The 16690-nt window shown below is 52.1% G+C and overlaps 6 protein-coding genes across 6 annotated transcripts; 2 read left to right on the top strand and 4 right to left on the bottom strand.

The window, feature by feature from the left end:
* Nucleotides 1-1349: 1349 nt before the first annotated feature.
* Nucleotides 1350-1780, bottom strand: H3C2 (H3 clustered histone 2). The gene has a single exon (XM_070397627.1). The coding sequence runs from the start codon at nt 1778-1780 to the stop codon at nt 1370-1372; it is 411 nt and encodes a 136-aa protein (XP_070253728.1). The 3' UTR covers nt 1350-1369.
* A 1133-nt stretch (nt 1781-2913) lies between these two features.
* LOC138996415 (histone H2A type 1) lies at nt 2914-3366 on the bottom strand. Its single transcript, XM_070397631.1, has one exon. It carries the CDS (start codon nt 3364-3366, stop codon nt 2974-2976), a length of 393 nt encoding a protein of 130 aa, XP_070253732.1. The 3' UTR covers nt 2914-2973.
* A 3676-nt stretch (nt 3367-7042) lies between these two features.
* On the bottom strand, nt 7043-7476 carry H2BC3 (H2B clustered histone 3). Its single transcript, XM_070397645.1, has one exon. It carries the CDS (start codon nt 7437-7439, stop codon nt 7059-7061), a length of 381 nt encoding a protein of 126 aa, XP_070253746.1. The 5' UTR covers nt 7440-7476; the 3' UTR covers nt 7043-7058.
* Nucleotides 7477-7770: 294 nt separating this feature from the next.
* Nucleotides 7771-8331, top strand: LOC138996420 (histone H2A type 1). The gene has a single exon (XM_070397636.1). The coding sequence runs from the start codon at nt 7779-7781 to the stop codon at nt 8169-8171; it is 393 nt and encodes a 130-aa protein (XP_070253737.1). The 5' UTR covers nt 7771-7778; the 3' UTR covers nt 8172-8331.
* Nucleotides 8332-9327: 996 nt separating this feature from the next.
* Nucleotides 9328-9738, top strand: LOC138996412 (histone H3.1). The gene has a single exon (XM_070397628.1). It carries the CDS (start codon nt 9328-9330, stop codon nt 9736-9738), a length of 411 nt encoding a protein of 136 aa, XP_070253729.1.
* A 4023-nt stretch (nt 9739-13761) lies between these two features.
* H1-2 (H1.2 linker histone, cluster member) lies at nt 13762-14531 on the bottom strand. The gene has a single exon (XM_070397620.1). The coding sequence runs from the start codon at nt 14491-14493 to the stop codon at nt 13852-13854; it is 642 nt and encodes a 213-aa protein (XP_070253721.1). The 5' UTR covers nt 14494-14531; the 3' UTR covers nt 13762-13851.
* Nucleotides 14532-16690: the final 2159 nt, after the last annotated feature.

Here is a 16690-nt window from a genome sequence, read left to right as displayed (position 1 = left end):
GATGCAATCATTCCTAGAGGTTTGCAATATTTTCAAAATTTTGCTGAACTACTACATGAGAGCATTAAGATATACATGAGGCTTAGAATACAATGTTCAAAATAAGAGACGGCATTTTATTGTTTTTAAAAACAAAATTCAACTGAGTTCATTTGAATAACTAATTGGCTTTATTAACCAATTCCTGAACCGGGCAGCAACCGACTTGTAACTAACTAGAAGGGTGCTCCTAGGAGTTGTACAAAATAAATGAGTTTTCTAGGAACAGGGACAGAGCAAGTAACCATCACCAAAGGTGAAGAAAGGGTTTCTCTTTGGGGAAAGAGAATAAGAGCATTTTCATCCCGCAGGCTGCCTCTCCTTTCTAATGTGATGGAGAGGGCCCATGCGACCGATGACCTTACTAGAGCTTTACCGGAAAATTCCAGACTGGTGGTTTAGTGGCATTCCTGGGAGAGGTCGGAACTGCAATTAGATCAGGTATTAAATCTAGGTTTGGGCCTGTGGTTTTTGTCCTGGTCTAATCCTTCGAACCTACCCAAGTCTGTTTTTCTCTGACTCCGCAGGTAAGAGGGTTAACTTGAAACGCAGGCAGATAGGGCAGGGGTCCGGCGGAAAACGAAGGCAGGGGGAACATAGGGCAGGGGCAGACATGACAGTTAGAGCAGCGTAACCACAGGAACCAACCAAGCAGAAGCAAGAAAATGTTTCTGGACTCACAGCGGGAGGCATGGGAAACCAAGGGAAGGCCTGCAGCAACAAGGGGTACGAACTCATAGAAACAGAGTTCAGGTCGGTTGTTGGGCAAAAACAATAGAGGGGATCAAGCAGGTGGCGACACAGGTAGACGAAGAGCAGCTTCTAGCACATATATACATTCCCCTGACCACAAGGGTTCAGCGGGCAGCCCACCATTGCCCCCCCCCCCTCTTCCGGGGAGTCGGAGCCTGCCTGTAATAACTTCCACACTTCGCTTAAATCTTCTGGTCCGAGGAGCTCATTCTAGGGCGTCGAGACAGGACCCAGGAAAACAGCTTGGCTCATGGTTCCGTTATCACAGGGATCGGTCAGCAACCCGACTTGGGCCAGTTCCTTCTGGAGCCCAGGGAGCCCTGCTTGGTCTCTCCTTGTGCTTCTACCTTAAGCGCTTCCTGGTTTCCCAGTCTCCACGGTTTTATTTTCAAAAACCCCTGGACTTGTGTTCTCAAGCCCTTCCTACACCAAGTTAAGAAACCTCACACAAGGCCCAGGGCGGTAATTTCTGCCTGAAAATAAATCATAGAACAGTTTGCGCACAGCTCTTGTAAGTGAAAATGTGGTGGCTCTGAAAAGAGCCTTTGGGTTTCGGCGCAAGTGGGTAGGACGGAGCTCACGCCCGCTCCCCACGGATGCGGCGCGCCAGCTGGATGTCCTTGGGCATGATGGTGACGCGCTTGGCGTGGATGGCGCACAGGTTGGTGTCCTCGAACAGCCCCACCAGGTAGGCCTCGCACGCCTCCTGCAGCGCCATGACGGCCGAGCTCTGGAAGCGCAGGTCGGTCTTGAAGTCCTGCGCGATCTCGCGCACCAGGCGCTGGAAGGGCAGCTTGCGGATCAGCAGCTCCGTGGACTTCTGGTAGCGGCGGATCTCGCGCAGCGCCACGGTGCCGGGCCGGTAGCGGTGCGGCTTCTTCACGCCGCCCGTGGCCGGCGCGCTCTTGCGGGCGGCCTTGGTGGCCAGCTGCTTGCGGGGCGCCTTCCCGCCCGTGGACTTGCGCGCCGTCTGCTTGGTACGAGCCATTCCTAACAGCCAGGAGCCCGGAACCACTGAATGAGAGTGAGCTCTTTCAACGATTATTTATAATGCGGGGCCCACGCTGATTGGATAAGGCATCTGTCCATCAAGTCCCGCCAGAAGTGATTGGAAGCCGCGTCCACTTCCGCATCCCAGGAGCCTCCGGGGCGTTTGCATCAGAAATTAACATCTTCCTCCCACCTACCCTTTCAACAGCGGCCGTTTTCCAGTCTTTCTGGCCTCTACCCTTTTCTGCGTCTTTTCTCTACAATGTTCTTTGGTTTTTCTGCGCAGAACTTAATGTAAGTATTAAAAAATATACATTGTTTGCTAAATGAATTTTAGTTTTCGCCCCGAAAACGCTTCCGTCTGATCTTTTTGAAAAAGCGCGCGCTACATGGGATTGGCCAAGCAAATGTTGAGCCTCATTCAAGTTTAGGGGGCGCTAATTTCCTGTCAGTTTCTTAACTTTTCTAAATAAATTTACGTTTCTGTGGGCTTTTTTCTGTTTACCTTGATTTTACATTTGGTGTTATAGCTACAGTGACATTTACTACCCACTGACTAGCTTTCCATACGTATCACAACTTCAGCTGAGACTTGTGCAGCCACAAGTGCGGTTAAGGAAAAAGAAATCCTCAAACGTGTAAGTGGCACAGAAAAGACGGCCGTGGGCCTCAGTCACGCTGGGCCCCGTGTTGAGAAGCTCCGCCTGTGACCTAAGTCCACGGGGAGCAGTAGGGCTTCCGTACTCACACCCCACTGGGGCCGTGGCGTAGGGGATGGTGTAAGGAATGATGTGTCCCATGAAGATGCAAAACTCAACAGCCCTGTTGCTTACTAACTGCATTTATATTTAAATGGTCCCTTTCACCAAGCGTTGGTCGCATCTAGTCTCCATGGTTCTACCCTGAGGGCCCACAGTATTCATCCCCCAATTACCCGTGGTGTCCAGTAGCTCCGTTACCGTTTTACTCAGTGGATGCTAAACTTTTGTTTTTATTGGGAGTAAATAGTGGCATTTCTGGGCACGTTTGCCCACTGCCATCTACTGTTAGGCTGAGAAATTACAGCAAAGATCCCTTTCAAGCCTCCGCTCCGGTAGGGAAAGTGCCAGCGCTTTCAGTGAGAAGGTGGGTGGCTCTGAAAAGAGCCTTTGGTTTAGTTGTTTGCGTTGTTGCCAAAGGAACGCAGGGTCCTTACTTGCCCTTGGCCTTGTGGTGGCTCTCGGTCTTCTTGGGCAGCAGCACGGCCTGGATGTTGGGCAGCACGCCGCCCTGCGCGATGGTCACCTTGCCCAGCAGCTTGTTGAGCTCCTCGTCGTTGCGGATGGCCAGCTGCAGGTGGCGCGGGATGATGCGCGTCTTCTTGTTGTCGCGGGCCGCGTTGCCCGCCAGCTCCAGGATCTCGGCCGTCAGGTACTCCAGCACGGCCGCCAGGTACACGGGCGCGCCCGCCCCGACGCGCTCGGCGTAGTTGCCCTTGCGGAGCAGCCGGTGCACGCGGCCCACGGGGAACTGCAGCCCGGCCCGCGAGGACCGCGTCTTGGCCTTGGCGCGCGCCTTGCCGCCCTGCTTGCCGCGTCCAGACATGATTTCTTGAGAAGAAACGAGCGCCTTCTAAGCACCAGATCAGAGAGATGGAACTAAACGGGAAGCAAGACAAGCATTTATACTAACGGGAGGTAGCAGGCATGCACTTCCCCAGAACCAATGGGAACGTAGAGCCTGCCTCCCTCATTTGCATAGGAGGCGAGGTTGTTTTTTTTTCTTTGCTCCATTGTAATCCGGTCTGATGAACCTTTATCTTTTTTTCTTTACTAATCATTGAATCAATTAGTCCCTCCCCCCCCCCCCCCCGAAATACTGTCCTACACGAGGTCAGGCAGGAATTATTGTCCTCAGACAATTGGTTATTCGTCTTTTGGAAAGAAATACAAGCAGGGCAATTTCTAAATAGATAACATTTAAGAGGTACATCTAAAAAAGAAAGAAAAATAGGTACTTCCATGCCACGCTTTGCTGTAACTCTTTTAGAGCTCAGAAAATAGGGAAAAGGTGAAAATAATCCTTTTGGTGGCCCCAGGCTTCTTAAAGAATCTGAACAATGAAACCTGCAGAGGAGGTGGCCTAAGACAGCCGTGCGTCTCCATGTCCCTCACATCTTGGGTAGGAGGCGTTCAGGTTGGCCTGGAAGTGTAGAGCGTGAGCACTGCCTTCATTTTAGGAACGTGAAACGTGGACGCCCACATTGGTTGTTTACTAATAATTAATGGCACCAAGGACTGTGAAAGCCTTTGCCATCATTTCCCAGAGCCGCTCCCATCCCTCCTCCCCTTCTTTTCCCACTTGGGCATCACACTCAGGATGCTGGTTATTTCAGAAAGCCGCCCTCCAGCCTGCATGGCCTGCAACCTGTGGTGGTTCTGTGCCTGTAATCCCTACGTTCCCACGTCACCTTTGTCCTACCCAATATAAGCCGCTGGCTTACGGTGGGGGCCGAGCAGACTCTTTGTGGATGGCCTGCTGCTCGCCCTTACTGCCGGCATTACTGTACTTAGCGCTCACCGAAGATCCAACCCTGTCTCTTCGTAAATGGCTCCCGTAGTGACAGGCAGCCCAGGCCCCGTGGTTGTGCGGTTTCACTATCTCGGTCCCGGTCGTGCAGTCTCTGGACCTCCTGTTACCTGTCTCTTTGTGGACCTTTCTTCTCTTTTCAGGATTCTCAGTCATCTTCCCTCCAAACTAAAAGTCTCCTGGTCCTCTTCCTCTGGCTCCAGGCACCCAGAACCTCGCTGTTGGGTAGGGGTTTTTATGACTGAAAAGAGAGTTGGGGATCTCGTCCAGGTTATTTGCCTGTTTTCTTTGTTGACAGAGAGCAGCAGCTCTGGAGAAAATGTAGGTGTTTATTAGGGAAGTGCGTGTATAAACCCTTCGGTGAGGACAAGGGTCTCGAGGTCTTGTTAGTGCTTCCCCAACGGTTCTCTCGCTAAATGTTAAAATGCACAACAGTATTTTGCAGACACAGCTGTAAGCAGAGGAGCTCAGCTCCAACCCAACCAGGTACCTGTAGTAGGTTGCAAAGAAGAAATCAACAGGAAATTGACCACATGGTGTGTATAAGCCTTGTCTGGCCTCCCTTCTGCAGACAGCATTGGAGGTGAGCCCCTGTCCCCTTTACTTGCTGCGAGTAAATAGATGTAACGACAACCACCCCTCATTTGTGAGTAGATCACCCTAAGCAGGGAACCCCGTAGTTTGCTAACCATTCCAGGATTTCTCTTAAGCTGATGGGACTGACCCCTGTATTCAAAGTTGGTGCCTGGTCAGAAGCACCTGGGGAGATGAACAAATTTGTTTCTGTCTTGTCACTACTGCCCACTATAGGTCTGGGGAGCTGCCATGGAGTCTAGGCATCTGAATTAAAATATATATATTTAGTGATTTTTAGGAGAGAGGAAGGGAGGGAGGGAGGGAGAGAGAGAGAGAGAGAGAGAGAGAGAGAGAGAGAGATGAGAAATAGAGCCCGAACCCAGGCATGTGTCCTGAGCAGGAATGGAAGCAGCAACATTTTGGTGCCGAGGACGATGCCCAACCAACCGAGCGACACAGGCCAGGGTGACTTCTTTTATTTCCTCGTTCACTTGTGAAGCATCAGCCAGGTATCCGAACAGATAACATTTATAGGTTTGCGTTTAGGAGGCCTGGTGTTTTTCTCTAAGGCTGTCAATTCAGAGTATCGTTTTAGGGAAAGTATTACATATTTAGAAGAAATGAGAGGGGAGGGATAGGGGACAGATGGTAAGATTGAAAGCAGGCAGGCAGGCAAAGTTGTATAGGATAAAATGGGGTGAAAATAACCCCTCCTGAGGTCACCTTAAATAGGATAAGAAGTAATCTCACCTGCCAGCACTTCCCCCTCAAGGGAAGAACACGAGGGTTCGTGATTCTTAAACTACAGCCTGAATTCACTAACAAGCTTATTTGGGGAGGGCCGTTTTACAATCTATACAGCAAAAATTATTGACTTCTAAGGCAAGTGTGTTTTTCAAAACTATATTTTGCATATGCCAAGAAAGAAAGAATTTCTCATACATTGTTCGGCTGTTATGTTGGGCTGTGGGGGGGGGGGGGGGGGAATTAATTTTCCTTTAAAAGGGGTTCCTTTTTGAGAAATTCAACTTTAAATTTTACAGTATTTCTTCATCGTGCTCATGCACCGAAGGAAAATCTCCCCCCGTCGTGACTCTCCCCTCGCCCCCCCCCCCCCCCACCTTAGAAATAAGCAGTGAGCAGCGATTCTTCACGGCTCTTCCTCCCCTCCCCCAGCCCGGGACGGGGACCACCCCTCGGACCCCTTCCCTAACCAAGGGCCTTCCTGTCTGTTTGGACTGGATTTGGAGCCCCTGCGTCTCTGGAAAAAGGATTGCACAGAGCAGGCCACACATCTTCCCCTCCACGCCCTTCCCCCCACCAGCGCTGTCAGCCAGGAGGTGGCGCCACACATGGATGGAAGGGCGGGAAATTCAAATCTTTTGTCCCTAATCAGAGCGGGAACCCACCCTCCCCACCCTTCTAGGGGAAACGCTGAACCGCCCAAGGCCCAGGAGGTGGCAGCCCGGATTACTAGGACGTAAAAAAAAATTCACAGGCGTTTCAGACCGACTGTGGCCACCGGTAAACACTTCTAATGAGAAATCAGAGCCATCTCAGGTCACCTGTGTGCAAAGGGCTCAAGGCGGACCCCACAGAAACTAGTGCCCCAGGAGCCGCGCGCCTTGTCGCCGATGTTTCCCCAAAGCTCCCAAGACGAGGTGAGTGCAGGCTCCGGGTAGGAGCGCCCCCCTACCTGCCCGTTTGGCTGCCCAGACCCACCCTCCTCCCACCCAATCAGCCAGATCAGAACTTCTCTGGGGGCCCTGCTCTCTGAAGTCCTTGATCGGCTTTCCTACCCAGCGGGGAAATTCCAAACCCATCGGAAACCTGCAGGGGTAAGGAAAGGGACCCTTTGCAGGTGCATCTCAGTGAACACCTAGAGCCCTAAGGGCACCTTGAAGGTGGGATAAAACATGAATTAGACAGCCCTGGGGCACAGCACCACGTTCACTTAAAACCAAGCGACCCTGGAGATGGAACCTGGGCTGACTTTGCCACAAGGAAGTCAGGGCTCAAACTGAACCCACAGCATGAAAGTGACCTCGCTCAGAAACGGCAGTTACAGCTTTTCTCAGAGAAAGTGGGTGGCTCTGAAAAGAGCCTTTGGGTTTGACAGGGGCCGAAGCACCTCACTTGGAGCTGGTGTACTTGGTGACGGCCTTGGTGCCCTCGGACACGGCGTGCTTGGCCAGCTCGCCGGGCAGCAGCAGGCGCACGGCCGTCTGGATCTCGCGGGACGTGATGGTCGAGCGCTTGTTGTAATGCGCCAGGCGCGACGCCTCGCCCGCGATGCGCTCGAAGATGTCGTTGACGAACGAGTTCATGATGCCCATGGCCTTGGACGAGATGCCGGTGTCGGGGTGCACCTGCTTGAGCACCTTGTACACGTAGATGGAGTAGCTCTCCTTGCGGCTGCGCTTGCGCTTCTTGCCGTCCTTCTTCTGCGCCTTGGTGATGGCTTTCTTGGAGCCCTTCTTCGGGGCGGGCGCCGATTTGGAAGGTTCCGGCATGGCGTCTGCAAAAGGCTGTAGAATTGCTGGTCGCAGTTTCCACAACAGAGATGAAGGGTGAAAGACTGAGAGCTCGTTCAGTATATATATGTTTCTCAATGTAAATGAGGAATTAAGAATCCTCACCTCTGATTGGTTAGTCTCTACATGACACCGAGGGGCGTGGTCTATGCAAATAAGAAATACACAGTTCTCTTTTCTATTGGACAGAACATATTTTAACCAATCAGATGTCTTATCGCTCTATCCAAGCTCTAGCTATAAAAGGGTTTCTTCACCCTAACATCCTCACATCGCTTTTTCGCAGCAGGTTTTTCTGCACGTTAGAATTTTGCCAATATGTCCGGACGCGGTAAGCAGGGCGGCAAAGCGCGCGCCAAGGCCAAGACGAGGTCCTCGCGGGCCGGGCTGCAGTTCCCCGTGGGCCGCGTGCACCGGCTGCTCCGCAAGGGCAACTACGCCGAGCGCGTCGGGGCGGGCGCGCCCGTGTACCTGGCGGCCGTGCTGGAGTACCTGACGGCCGAGATCCTGGAGCTGGCGGGCAACGCGGCCCGCGACAACAAGAAGACGCGCATCATCCCGCGCCACCTGCAGCTGGCCATCCGCAACGACGAGGAGCTCAACAAGCTGCTGGGCAAGGTGACCATCGCGCAGGGCGGCGTGCTGCCCAACATCCAGGCCGTGCTGCTGCCCAAGAAGACCGAGAGCCACCACAAGGCCAAGGGCAAGTGAGGGGCACCTCGCAGCATCCAAACCAAAGGCTCTTTTCAGAGCCACCCACGCGTTCACTAAAGAGCTTGCTCGGAAATGTCCGTTATTAACAGCGACTAATTCCTCAGCCTACCAGGAGATGGCAGTGTGTGAACATTACCTCCAATAAAAACAATTTAGCATCAGCAAAGGAAAGTGGGTACCCGGACACTTCACAATCACAGGTAATTAAGGTGATGAGTGCTGCGAGCCCTGGGGGTTAAACCGGGAGAAAACAGGAGGGCTACAAGGCTTGGTGAAAGGTGACTATTTAAATGCAAATATAGTTAGTGACCCATCGGGCAATAACTCTCCTGTTGTTTTGCATCTCAATAGGACACATTATCACCAATTTTCCCATCTACCGGGGCCCTAGTGGATTGTAAGTAACAGCAACGCTGCGGGCCTCCGAGTCAGGTTCCTTAGGCGGAGCTGCTCATCACGGGGCGCAGCACGGCTTTAAGAAGGCTCAGTCTTCTTTTTGCACCACGTACACGCTTGAGGGTTTCTTTAACCACTTTCCACAACTCTCAGTTGAAATTTTGAAACATGAGAATGCTAGTGAAAAGTAAATGTTACTGTAGCTATAACTCCAAATGTGAAATCGAGTTAAGTAGGCATTTAGAAAAAGCCTAAGAAGCATTTTAAAACCTCCACACTTAAATAGAGAAATGAAGAAACGGACGGGAAATTGGCTTTCCTAAATTTGAATGAGATTCAAAAATCACTTGGCCAATTCCGTGTAGCGCGCGCTTTTTCAAAAAGATCAGACGAAGCCCGTTTCCGGAGCCAAAATTTAAAATTTTTATTCAGGAAACAAGACATATAATGGTAATATTTACATTGCTCTGCGGAGAAAAGCCAAAGAACATTGTAGAGAAAAGAGGTAAAGACGGTAGAAGCAAGAAAGAGTAGGAAACGGCCGCAGATGAAAGGGTGGGAGGGAGAAAGAAGTTAATTTCCGGTCCAAACGCCCGGGAGGCCTGCGGTCCGGAAGTGGATGGGGCTTCCAATAACTTCCCTACGGGTCTTGATGGACAGATGCCATATCCAATGAGAGCGGGCCTCGCCTTATATATACTGGTTGAGAGCCCGCGCTCTCATTCTCCTAGCAGTTTGCTACCTTCGGTGATTTGCCATGGCTCGCACCAAGCAGACGGCGCGCAAGTCCACCGGCGGGAAGGCGCCCCGCAAGCAGCTGGCCACCAAGGCCGCCCGCAAGAGCGCGCCGGCCACGGGCGGCGTGAAGAAGCCGCACCGCTACCGGCCCGGCACCGTGGCGCTGCGCGAGATCCGCCGCTACCAGAAGTCCACGGAGCTGCTGATCCGCAAGCTGCCCTTCCAGCGCCTGGTGCGCGAGATCGCGCAGGACTTCAAGACCGACCTGCGCTTCCAGAGCTCGGCCGTCATGGCGCTGCAGGAGGCGTGCGAGGCCTACCTGGTGGGGCTGTTCGAGGACACCAACCTGTGCGCCATCCACGCCAAGCGCGTCACCATCATGCCCAAGGACATCCAGCTGGCGCGCCGCATCCGCGGGGAGCGGGCGTGAGCTCCGTCCTGTCCACTTGCGCCGAAACCCAAAGGCTCTTTTCAGAGCCACCCACAACTCCACGTAAAAAAGGCTGTAACCACACATCCGAAGTGCTGAGACCCAAACTAGAGATTACTGGGGAAATTATAAGTACGTAAGGACAAGGATACTAATGTTGAACTTACTACTATTTACTGGCGATTTCTATATGAAGGTGAAATCCCTTTAGGTGGCAGTGCATCAGTTATAAATACTGAGTACCTGCATGTGTTCCGCATACCGCCTTACGGACATCTCCCTCCCCTCCGCATCATTATGCTGTTTTCTCTCTCCATGGCTTGTGCATCCAAGTACCTTAATCCCTTCACCTTGCTCCATCCACCCCCACCCCAGGCCTCCCCTCCCACAGCTCTCAGACTGTTCCTTGTTCATGTCTCTTCCTGTCCTGTCAGTTTTGTTCCTTAGGTTACGCATGTGAGATTATATGGTAATTGTCTTTCTCTGGATTCCTTATGACATTTAGATACTAAAGTTTCACCGCATAGATAGAAGCTAATGGTAGCTTTATATTGGATTTCAATTTTTCAAGAAATTCTCAAATAATTGAAGCTTGTTCTAATTGTCAGCAGCGGTATTGACTATTGACTATCTCCTTGTGTCCTGTTCAGTGGAATCCAGTCAGACAACAGGGTTTATGAGTGTACTTTAGAGGCTCCTGAACACCGGTACTCCTGCCATCAGGGAAGGGTGTGCTCCGGGGAGAGGGCTCCGGGGAGAGGGCACCGGGTCCTCCATCCTAAGGGCTTTAAAGGCTGGGATTTTAGGGGAGATCCCAGGGACACATCTTGATAGAATATTCAGCAGCTTCCCAGGTGCGTCCATTCAGGGTTGTGGTCTCCACTGATGGATTGGCAGGCACCAGAGCAGGGGGACATTATTCAACGCAGCTGGTCCTAACGTCAGCCATGGCTGGTTTTGCTGCTTATCTGGGCCTGGAGCTGAAATACAACTGAGGCCCAGATGTTATCTTCAGGGAGAAAAGTGAAGTGGGGGAGGGGAAGTCTCCCTGGGGCGAGGGCCCACCCTACCATTGATTGCTTCCACCCTGTTGACCTTCTGTACCTGGCCCATTGTCCTTGCCCAGCTCCTGTCTGTCTCCATGCCTACAGCAAAGATAAGGTCAGGCCTAAATTCAGTTCCTGAGCCCTGGAGCTGCATGGCCACACCCTCATGAAACCTGACCAGCCAGCAGGACCCACGGACCCAAACCCCTTACGCATGAGGACTTCCGTTCTGTAAAACCCTTGTGGGTACACTGTTGGGGAGTTGGGGTTTTATGTAATTTAAATTATTTAACACCGACGGAGTGCCTGGTTCTTTCTCTGCACCTTGGTGTCCACATAACTGGCTACTGTCAGCACCACCAGGTAGGCGAGCTCTTTGCTGGGTTTCAAAGGCAAAGATAAGCCTTTTACTAAAATGTCCTGTGCCTGGGGCGAGACTGCCCACTGTGACCTGCCCAGCGAGGAACGCATTACAGCACTCCTTTCTCATCCACAAAAGGTAGCCACTGTAGAACTTGTCTCTCCTTCACCCGGGCCCCTTTTTAATAAATACAGAAGCATTGATGTGTTCCTTCTTGAAACTTTCCAAATATAAAACAAGATAATAGGGAATAGATAAAAATTTTCTGAGGCCTGAGGTTTAGGCAATTTGGTGACCCTTTAAAAGCTACACTAGATTACAAAGACAAAGCTAGATAGTGAACAGCAATTTATAGTGGAAAAATAAGTCGCCTGTGCATTAAAAAGGGGGTTCCATGTTACATACCTCAGGGTGATCTTATGATGTTCTGGACATATTGGGTTAAATAAACCATCTTTTTAGAATGGTTTCACCTGTGTCTTTGCTCCTTATTTATGTGGCTATGAACAGCTAGCACTGCCCTGGAGATAAATTGGCTCAGGCACAGATTCCTTCGGTCACTGGGTATCTTCTATGTACACTTGATGGATTACTGGCCCTCAAGAAATCTAGAATATTAGATCGCCATTGCCAGCAGGAACAGAGAAAACAAAACAACTGGGAATAGAGGTAATAAAAATAGGAATAGGTATTACAAGAAAAGTACCAACTATTTGAATGGGAAAACATAAACAGTTCTTGAATATGAAACATCTCCTCAGTTTAATTTATAAAAACAAAATCCCAAGAAGACTATCAATAGGGTATTGAAGGTTTCTGAGTGGGTGGGAAGGAGGAGCTTTCCAAAGTAATTATGGAAAAGCAAAATAAACAAACAAAAACAGAATTACCAGAGAATTCTGGAAAGGATAATGAGAGGAAATCAGCTATTCAGGTTATATTACAACATCTGTTTATTAGACATCCAATTACTTGCTAATCTACTATGGTTCATATATTCTCAGCATTGCAGAGCTGTGAACAGTACTGAAACCAGTGTGATCTGGCCTTAGGAATGGCTGGAGAGATCAAAGGGACAAAAGAGAAAACCAAGAATTCGTTCACCCCTGCATGGAATTTACCTGTGACAAAGGTCCTATCTCAAGCGGGGGTGGACTGTGGACTGGGGAGGGCAGGAGAGGCAGAAAAGGCAGTTAGTAAATGGTTTTGAGGAAAATATTATCCATATGCATTCATATATCCTAAGTCCATCCATGCATTCACATATCAAAAATGATCCATATATTCGTACCCATACTTGTACACGAACATGCAGAGGGCTCACAATTATTTTAAATGTAAAATTAACAGAAAAATGGGGAAAAACATGAGACAACCGTCTTTCGTGTGTGTTATAGTCGTGAGTGAGTCTTTCTGTTCAAAGTGATTACACAGACGACGAAGATTAAGCTCTCTCTGCCCAGGAGGGAGGGCGGGGCGCATGAACTCGAGTCACCACCACCCCCGCCCCTCCTAATGCGGGAATTACCTCCCAGGAACTGGGGCAACAGATGCAGATAGAACTGTCCGGCAGGCCCCGAGCTCCTCTCCCTGCAAGTTGTGCAGAACTGAAACTGCCCGCTGGGCTGCATCCAGCAGAAACGCCCCGAGAGTAACACAACCCGCGGATGACACTCGATGAGAACTGACGCCCTTACTGACGTCACCCCTCAGACTCAGGTCCAAGGCTCACCGACGCGCTTTCCTCCTGCATGGGAAGACATCTGGGTCTCTCTCTCTCTCTCTCTCTCTCTCTCTCTCTCTCTCTCGGCGTTTAAAGCATCTTCAGGGTTTACATGTTTGTCTAACGGAGGGTGGGGAGCCGCCTGTCAGGACAACATGGCGACCAGAGGTTGTTTTTGATGCGCTCCGACCGGTCACACCCAAGTTCAAGGTTACAGGGTCCCAGGGACAGAGACCCCGCAGCTGCCGAGACCTGGGCGGCAGCCGTTCCTCCAGGGCGCTTTCTTGTCGCCAGAAAAAAAACGGGAATAAAAAGAATGAGCGAGAAGGCGCCCGCGCCTCCTCCTCCCAGGGCTGGAGGCCAGAAAACGCCCCAGGACATAGCAGCCCGACTTTCCAAAACATGCCAGAAGCATCGCCACACCCAGCGAGAAGGGCAAACTCAACCCAATCAACAAAAAAGCCAAAACAAGTAAAAAAGAAAAAAAAAAGCAAACGTGCGACAGCAGCTGCCGCTGTCCAATGGCATCCAGGACGAGGGCGGCGGGCGGCGGGCGCGCGCCAACCCGCGGGCGGGCGGGACTTTTGAAAGCTTCCCTGGCCTAATGGTGCCGTCCCCGCGGCTCGGGAACCGGCTGGGATTGCGTCCGCGTCCACAGGCCGGTGGGGCCGGGGCTGCCGCGGGCGGTTCCGCTTATCGGACCAGGAACTGTCCCCCCAGCAGCCCGATCCCAACGCGGATGGTCTGCCTGTCACCTCAGGGACCGCCCCCCCCCCCCCCCCCCCCCGAGGCCCACACTAACCCCTCCTCCCGGGTCTGCAGGCCCCTCCGAGGTCGCTCCAGCGACACTGCGTTAGGATAAGGTTAACGGGGTGGGGAGCGAAGGGGAGAATGGGGTGAAGGGCGGTGAGTGCTCAGCTCGCTTTTGAGACCAGTGGTGGCTCTGAAAAGAGCCGTTTTGGGTTGTAGAAGCCGGTGTGAACCTACTTCTTCTTGGGGGCCGCCTTCTTGGGCTTGGCGGCCTTGGGTTTGGCGGCCTTGGGCTTGGCGGCCTTGGCAGGGCTCTTCGCCGGCTTCTTGGGCTTGGCGGCCTTCGCCTTCTTGGGGCTCTTGGCGGCTTTCTTGGCTCCCGCCGCCGCCGCCGGCTTCTTGGGCTTCTTCGGGGTCTTCTTGGCGCTCTTCTTGGGGGTGGCGGACCCCGCGGGCTTCTTGGGCTTCTTGGCCGCGCCCGCGGGCTTCCTGGGCTTGGCCGCGCCCGCCTTCTTGGCCTTGGGCTTGGCCTCCCCGGAGGCCGCCTTCTTGCTGATCTTGAAGGAGCCCGAGGCGCCGGTGCCCTTGGTCTGCACCAGGGTGCCCTTGCTCACCAGGCTCCTGAGGCCCAGCTTGATGCGGCTGTTGTTCTTGTCCACGTCGTAGCCCGCGGCCGCCAGCGCCTTCTTGAGCGCGGCCAGCGACACGCCGCTGCGCTCCTTGGAGGCGGCGACCGCCTTGGTGATGAGCTCGGACACGGGCGGCCCGGACGCCTTGCGGCGCACCCCGGAGGGCTTCTTGGCCGCCTTCTTCTTCACGGGGGTCTTCTCCGCGGGGGGCGCGGCGGCGGGCGCGGCGGGAGCGGTCTCCGACATGGCGATGGCGATGGCGAAGGTCTAGGAAGAGTTGGGGAAAGTGGCGAAGCGCCGATGGCGCAGCGCCGGCCGCCGCCGAATATATAGAGCGCAGGCGCGCGCTGATTGGTGCTCCCGCCGCCCTCGGCTGGCAGGCTCCGCGCCGCCGCCGCGCGCCCAAGTTGTGTTTGTTACACTTCACAAAAGGGGGAAAATATTAAAATCCCCCGCACCCAACGCCCCGGGGCCGGTCGGAAAAGAATCCAAGAAGCCTCAGGCTTCCTGCCCGGCATTTGTTTTTCCTGTAACTGCAAAGACGCCGCGTCCAGGGGCCCCCAACTCCCCCAACTCCCAGGCAAGTCCAGGACCATCGGAGACCACTTTCTGTTTTTCTTCTAAATTACCTGTTCGCTCCTTGGCCCTGGAAAGTTCTTTTTCTCAGGGGGGGTAGGGCACATGTTCACCTTCCTATGGGGACCAACACGAGGTCGTTGTCACTTAAAATTCCACGGTAATTCGGTTTCTTCGCAAGGGAAGTAACACAGGTCCTGGGTGAATTCTGCGTGCAGACGCACAGGGACTGGGGACTGGGACCGGTTCTGGACCAGCCCAGAGAAGTTAGGGAGGGACCCGAGGGGGGTCCCTAAGTTCCCGGGGGGCCCTGGGCGGTGGCGGGTTGGAGACTCACATCTTTGATGTGAAGACATTGAAAAAATCCTTTAGCAAATCCCTCTTTCCGTCGATGGGGGCGGGGCACCCTTTTCACTTTCCAAAGTGGAGACATGGGCTGTTTTTAAAAGCTCTCGGGTTCCCCTCTGCGTTGGACACGGCAGGGGGTCTGGCCCTCAGAAGAGGGACAATAACCGAGGCAGGAAGACCCACTCAGCCTGCCCAGCGCGCCCAGAAGACTCCGCGGGGGGCGGGGGGAAGGGGCATTGCCAGGATCTGTTTCCAAACAAGCCTTTAGTTATTGATGATTTGTTTTGGTATGCAGCAGTAGAGAGGCGAATTTTGCCATGAAACCTTTGGGTTGCTTCCAGTTGCAACACCTAACAGGTCAGGGTATACAACACCCTCTCAGTGGGAGCTCACACCTGTAGGTGGAGATAAAGTGACTGTCTTTTAATTAGAGACACTTTAACTTATAAGGTGAACTATAGATTCGAAACATAAAAAAAGGAATGGAAACATTTAGAAAAGAAAAAGAGGGAAAGCACTGGAACATGTAGATTATGATGCCTTTTTAATTTTATTTTACGAATTCACCTCTTCCCATCCCTCCTAATGTTGGCCTGAGGTCGGCTATTGCAAGATTTGCTTTGCCGCTTTAAGGTTTGTTACTTCCTATGGTGCCCTTGGGTTCAAAGCCATTGCGATGTAGTTGTGCAAGAAAAGCCTGGGTAAACGTTCTGCTCATATACTTAATGGGAATGTATTTTGTGTTTAGGGACAAAGGAAGTGCGACAACTCCCCAGAAATTCCTACTCAAACATATGGCTACCGGCCAATGTGTATTAGAGATGCCAGACGGAGACTGTGGTCATCAAAGGTGTGAGTGTCTCCAGGTTGGGCGGTTCTTACGTTTTCTCTCCAGGGGAGAATGTAGCACAGGCTTTGCAGACACAGGGCCAACCTGATGAACTTGACCACGCTGAGCCCACCACCGAGAAGTCCAGTGTAGCTACTAGCCAAACGCGGTGAAGTTTTGCCAACTGCAAAGAAGAGATCAGCATGTGCTGTACCAAATGGTGTGGAGAAGCCATTGGTAAACCTTCCTTCTGTGAGACAGAGCTCGGAAAAGTATTCCAACACCTCCCTTGTCACAATCAGAACTAAAAATGTTTTCTTCCAACAAGAGCTGTGTGCCTTTTGGCGCAGACACGCCAAGCGGTGAACGCATTGTGTGAGGTGACAAAGGGGCTTAAGCAGATAAATGCAGGGCTGAAGGAGAAACGAGGCATCTTGGTTTAGACTAAGGATAACCCCAAGGTTTCATTGAATACCATTCATTCAACATTTGAAAACTGTGTCTACTCCTGCTCACGTCCTGGGAATTACCAGTCTAATACGATTAGTAATGGACGAGTTAGCAGCCGGAGAAAAACACTTTTGACCTGCCACCCGTCCGTGTGACTTTGGGTCTAAGAATCATAACAGATTCTTGAAACTGTACAAACAACTAAAGCACCTTCATCATCTTCCTATATTTTGCTAAAAA

Source organism: Myotis yumanensis, unplaced genomic scaffold (assembly GCF_028538775.1).
Source record: "Myotis yumanensis isolate MYYU_CA2020_CCGP unplaced genomic scaffold, mMyoYum1.0.hap1 SCAF_17, whole genome shotgun sequence".
In the NCBI taxonomy this organism is placed as follows: Eukaryota; Metazoa; Chordata; class Mammalia; order Chiroptera; family Vespertilionidae; genus Myotis; species Myotis yumanensis.
Note: the sequence above shows the minus strand (reverse complement) of the source record. Positions and strands in the feature narration are given on the sequence as shown.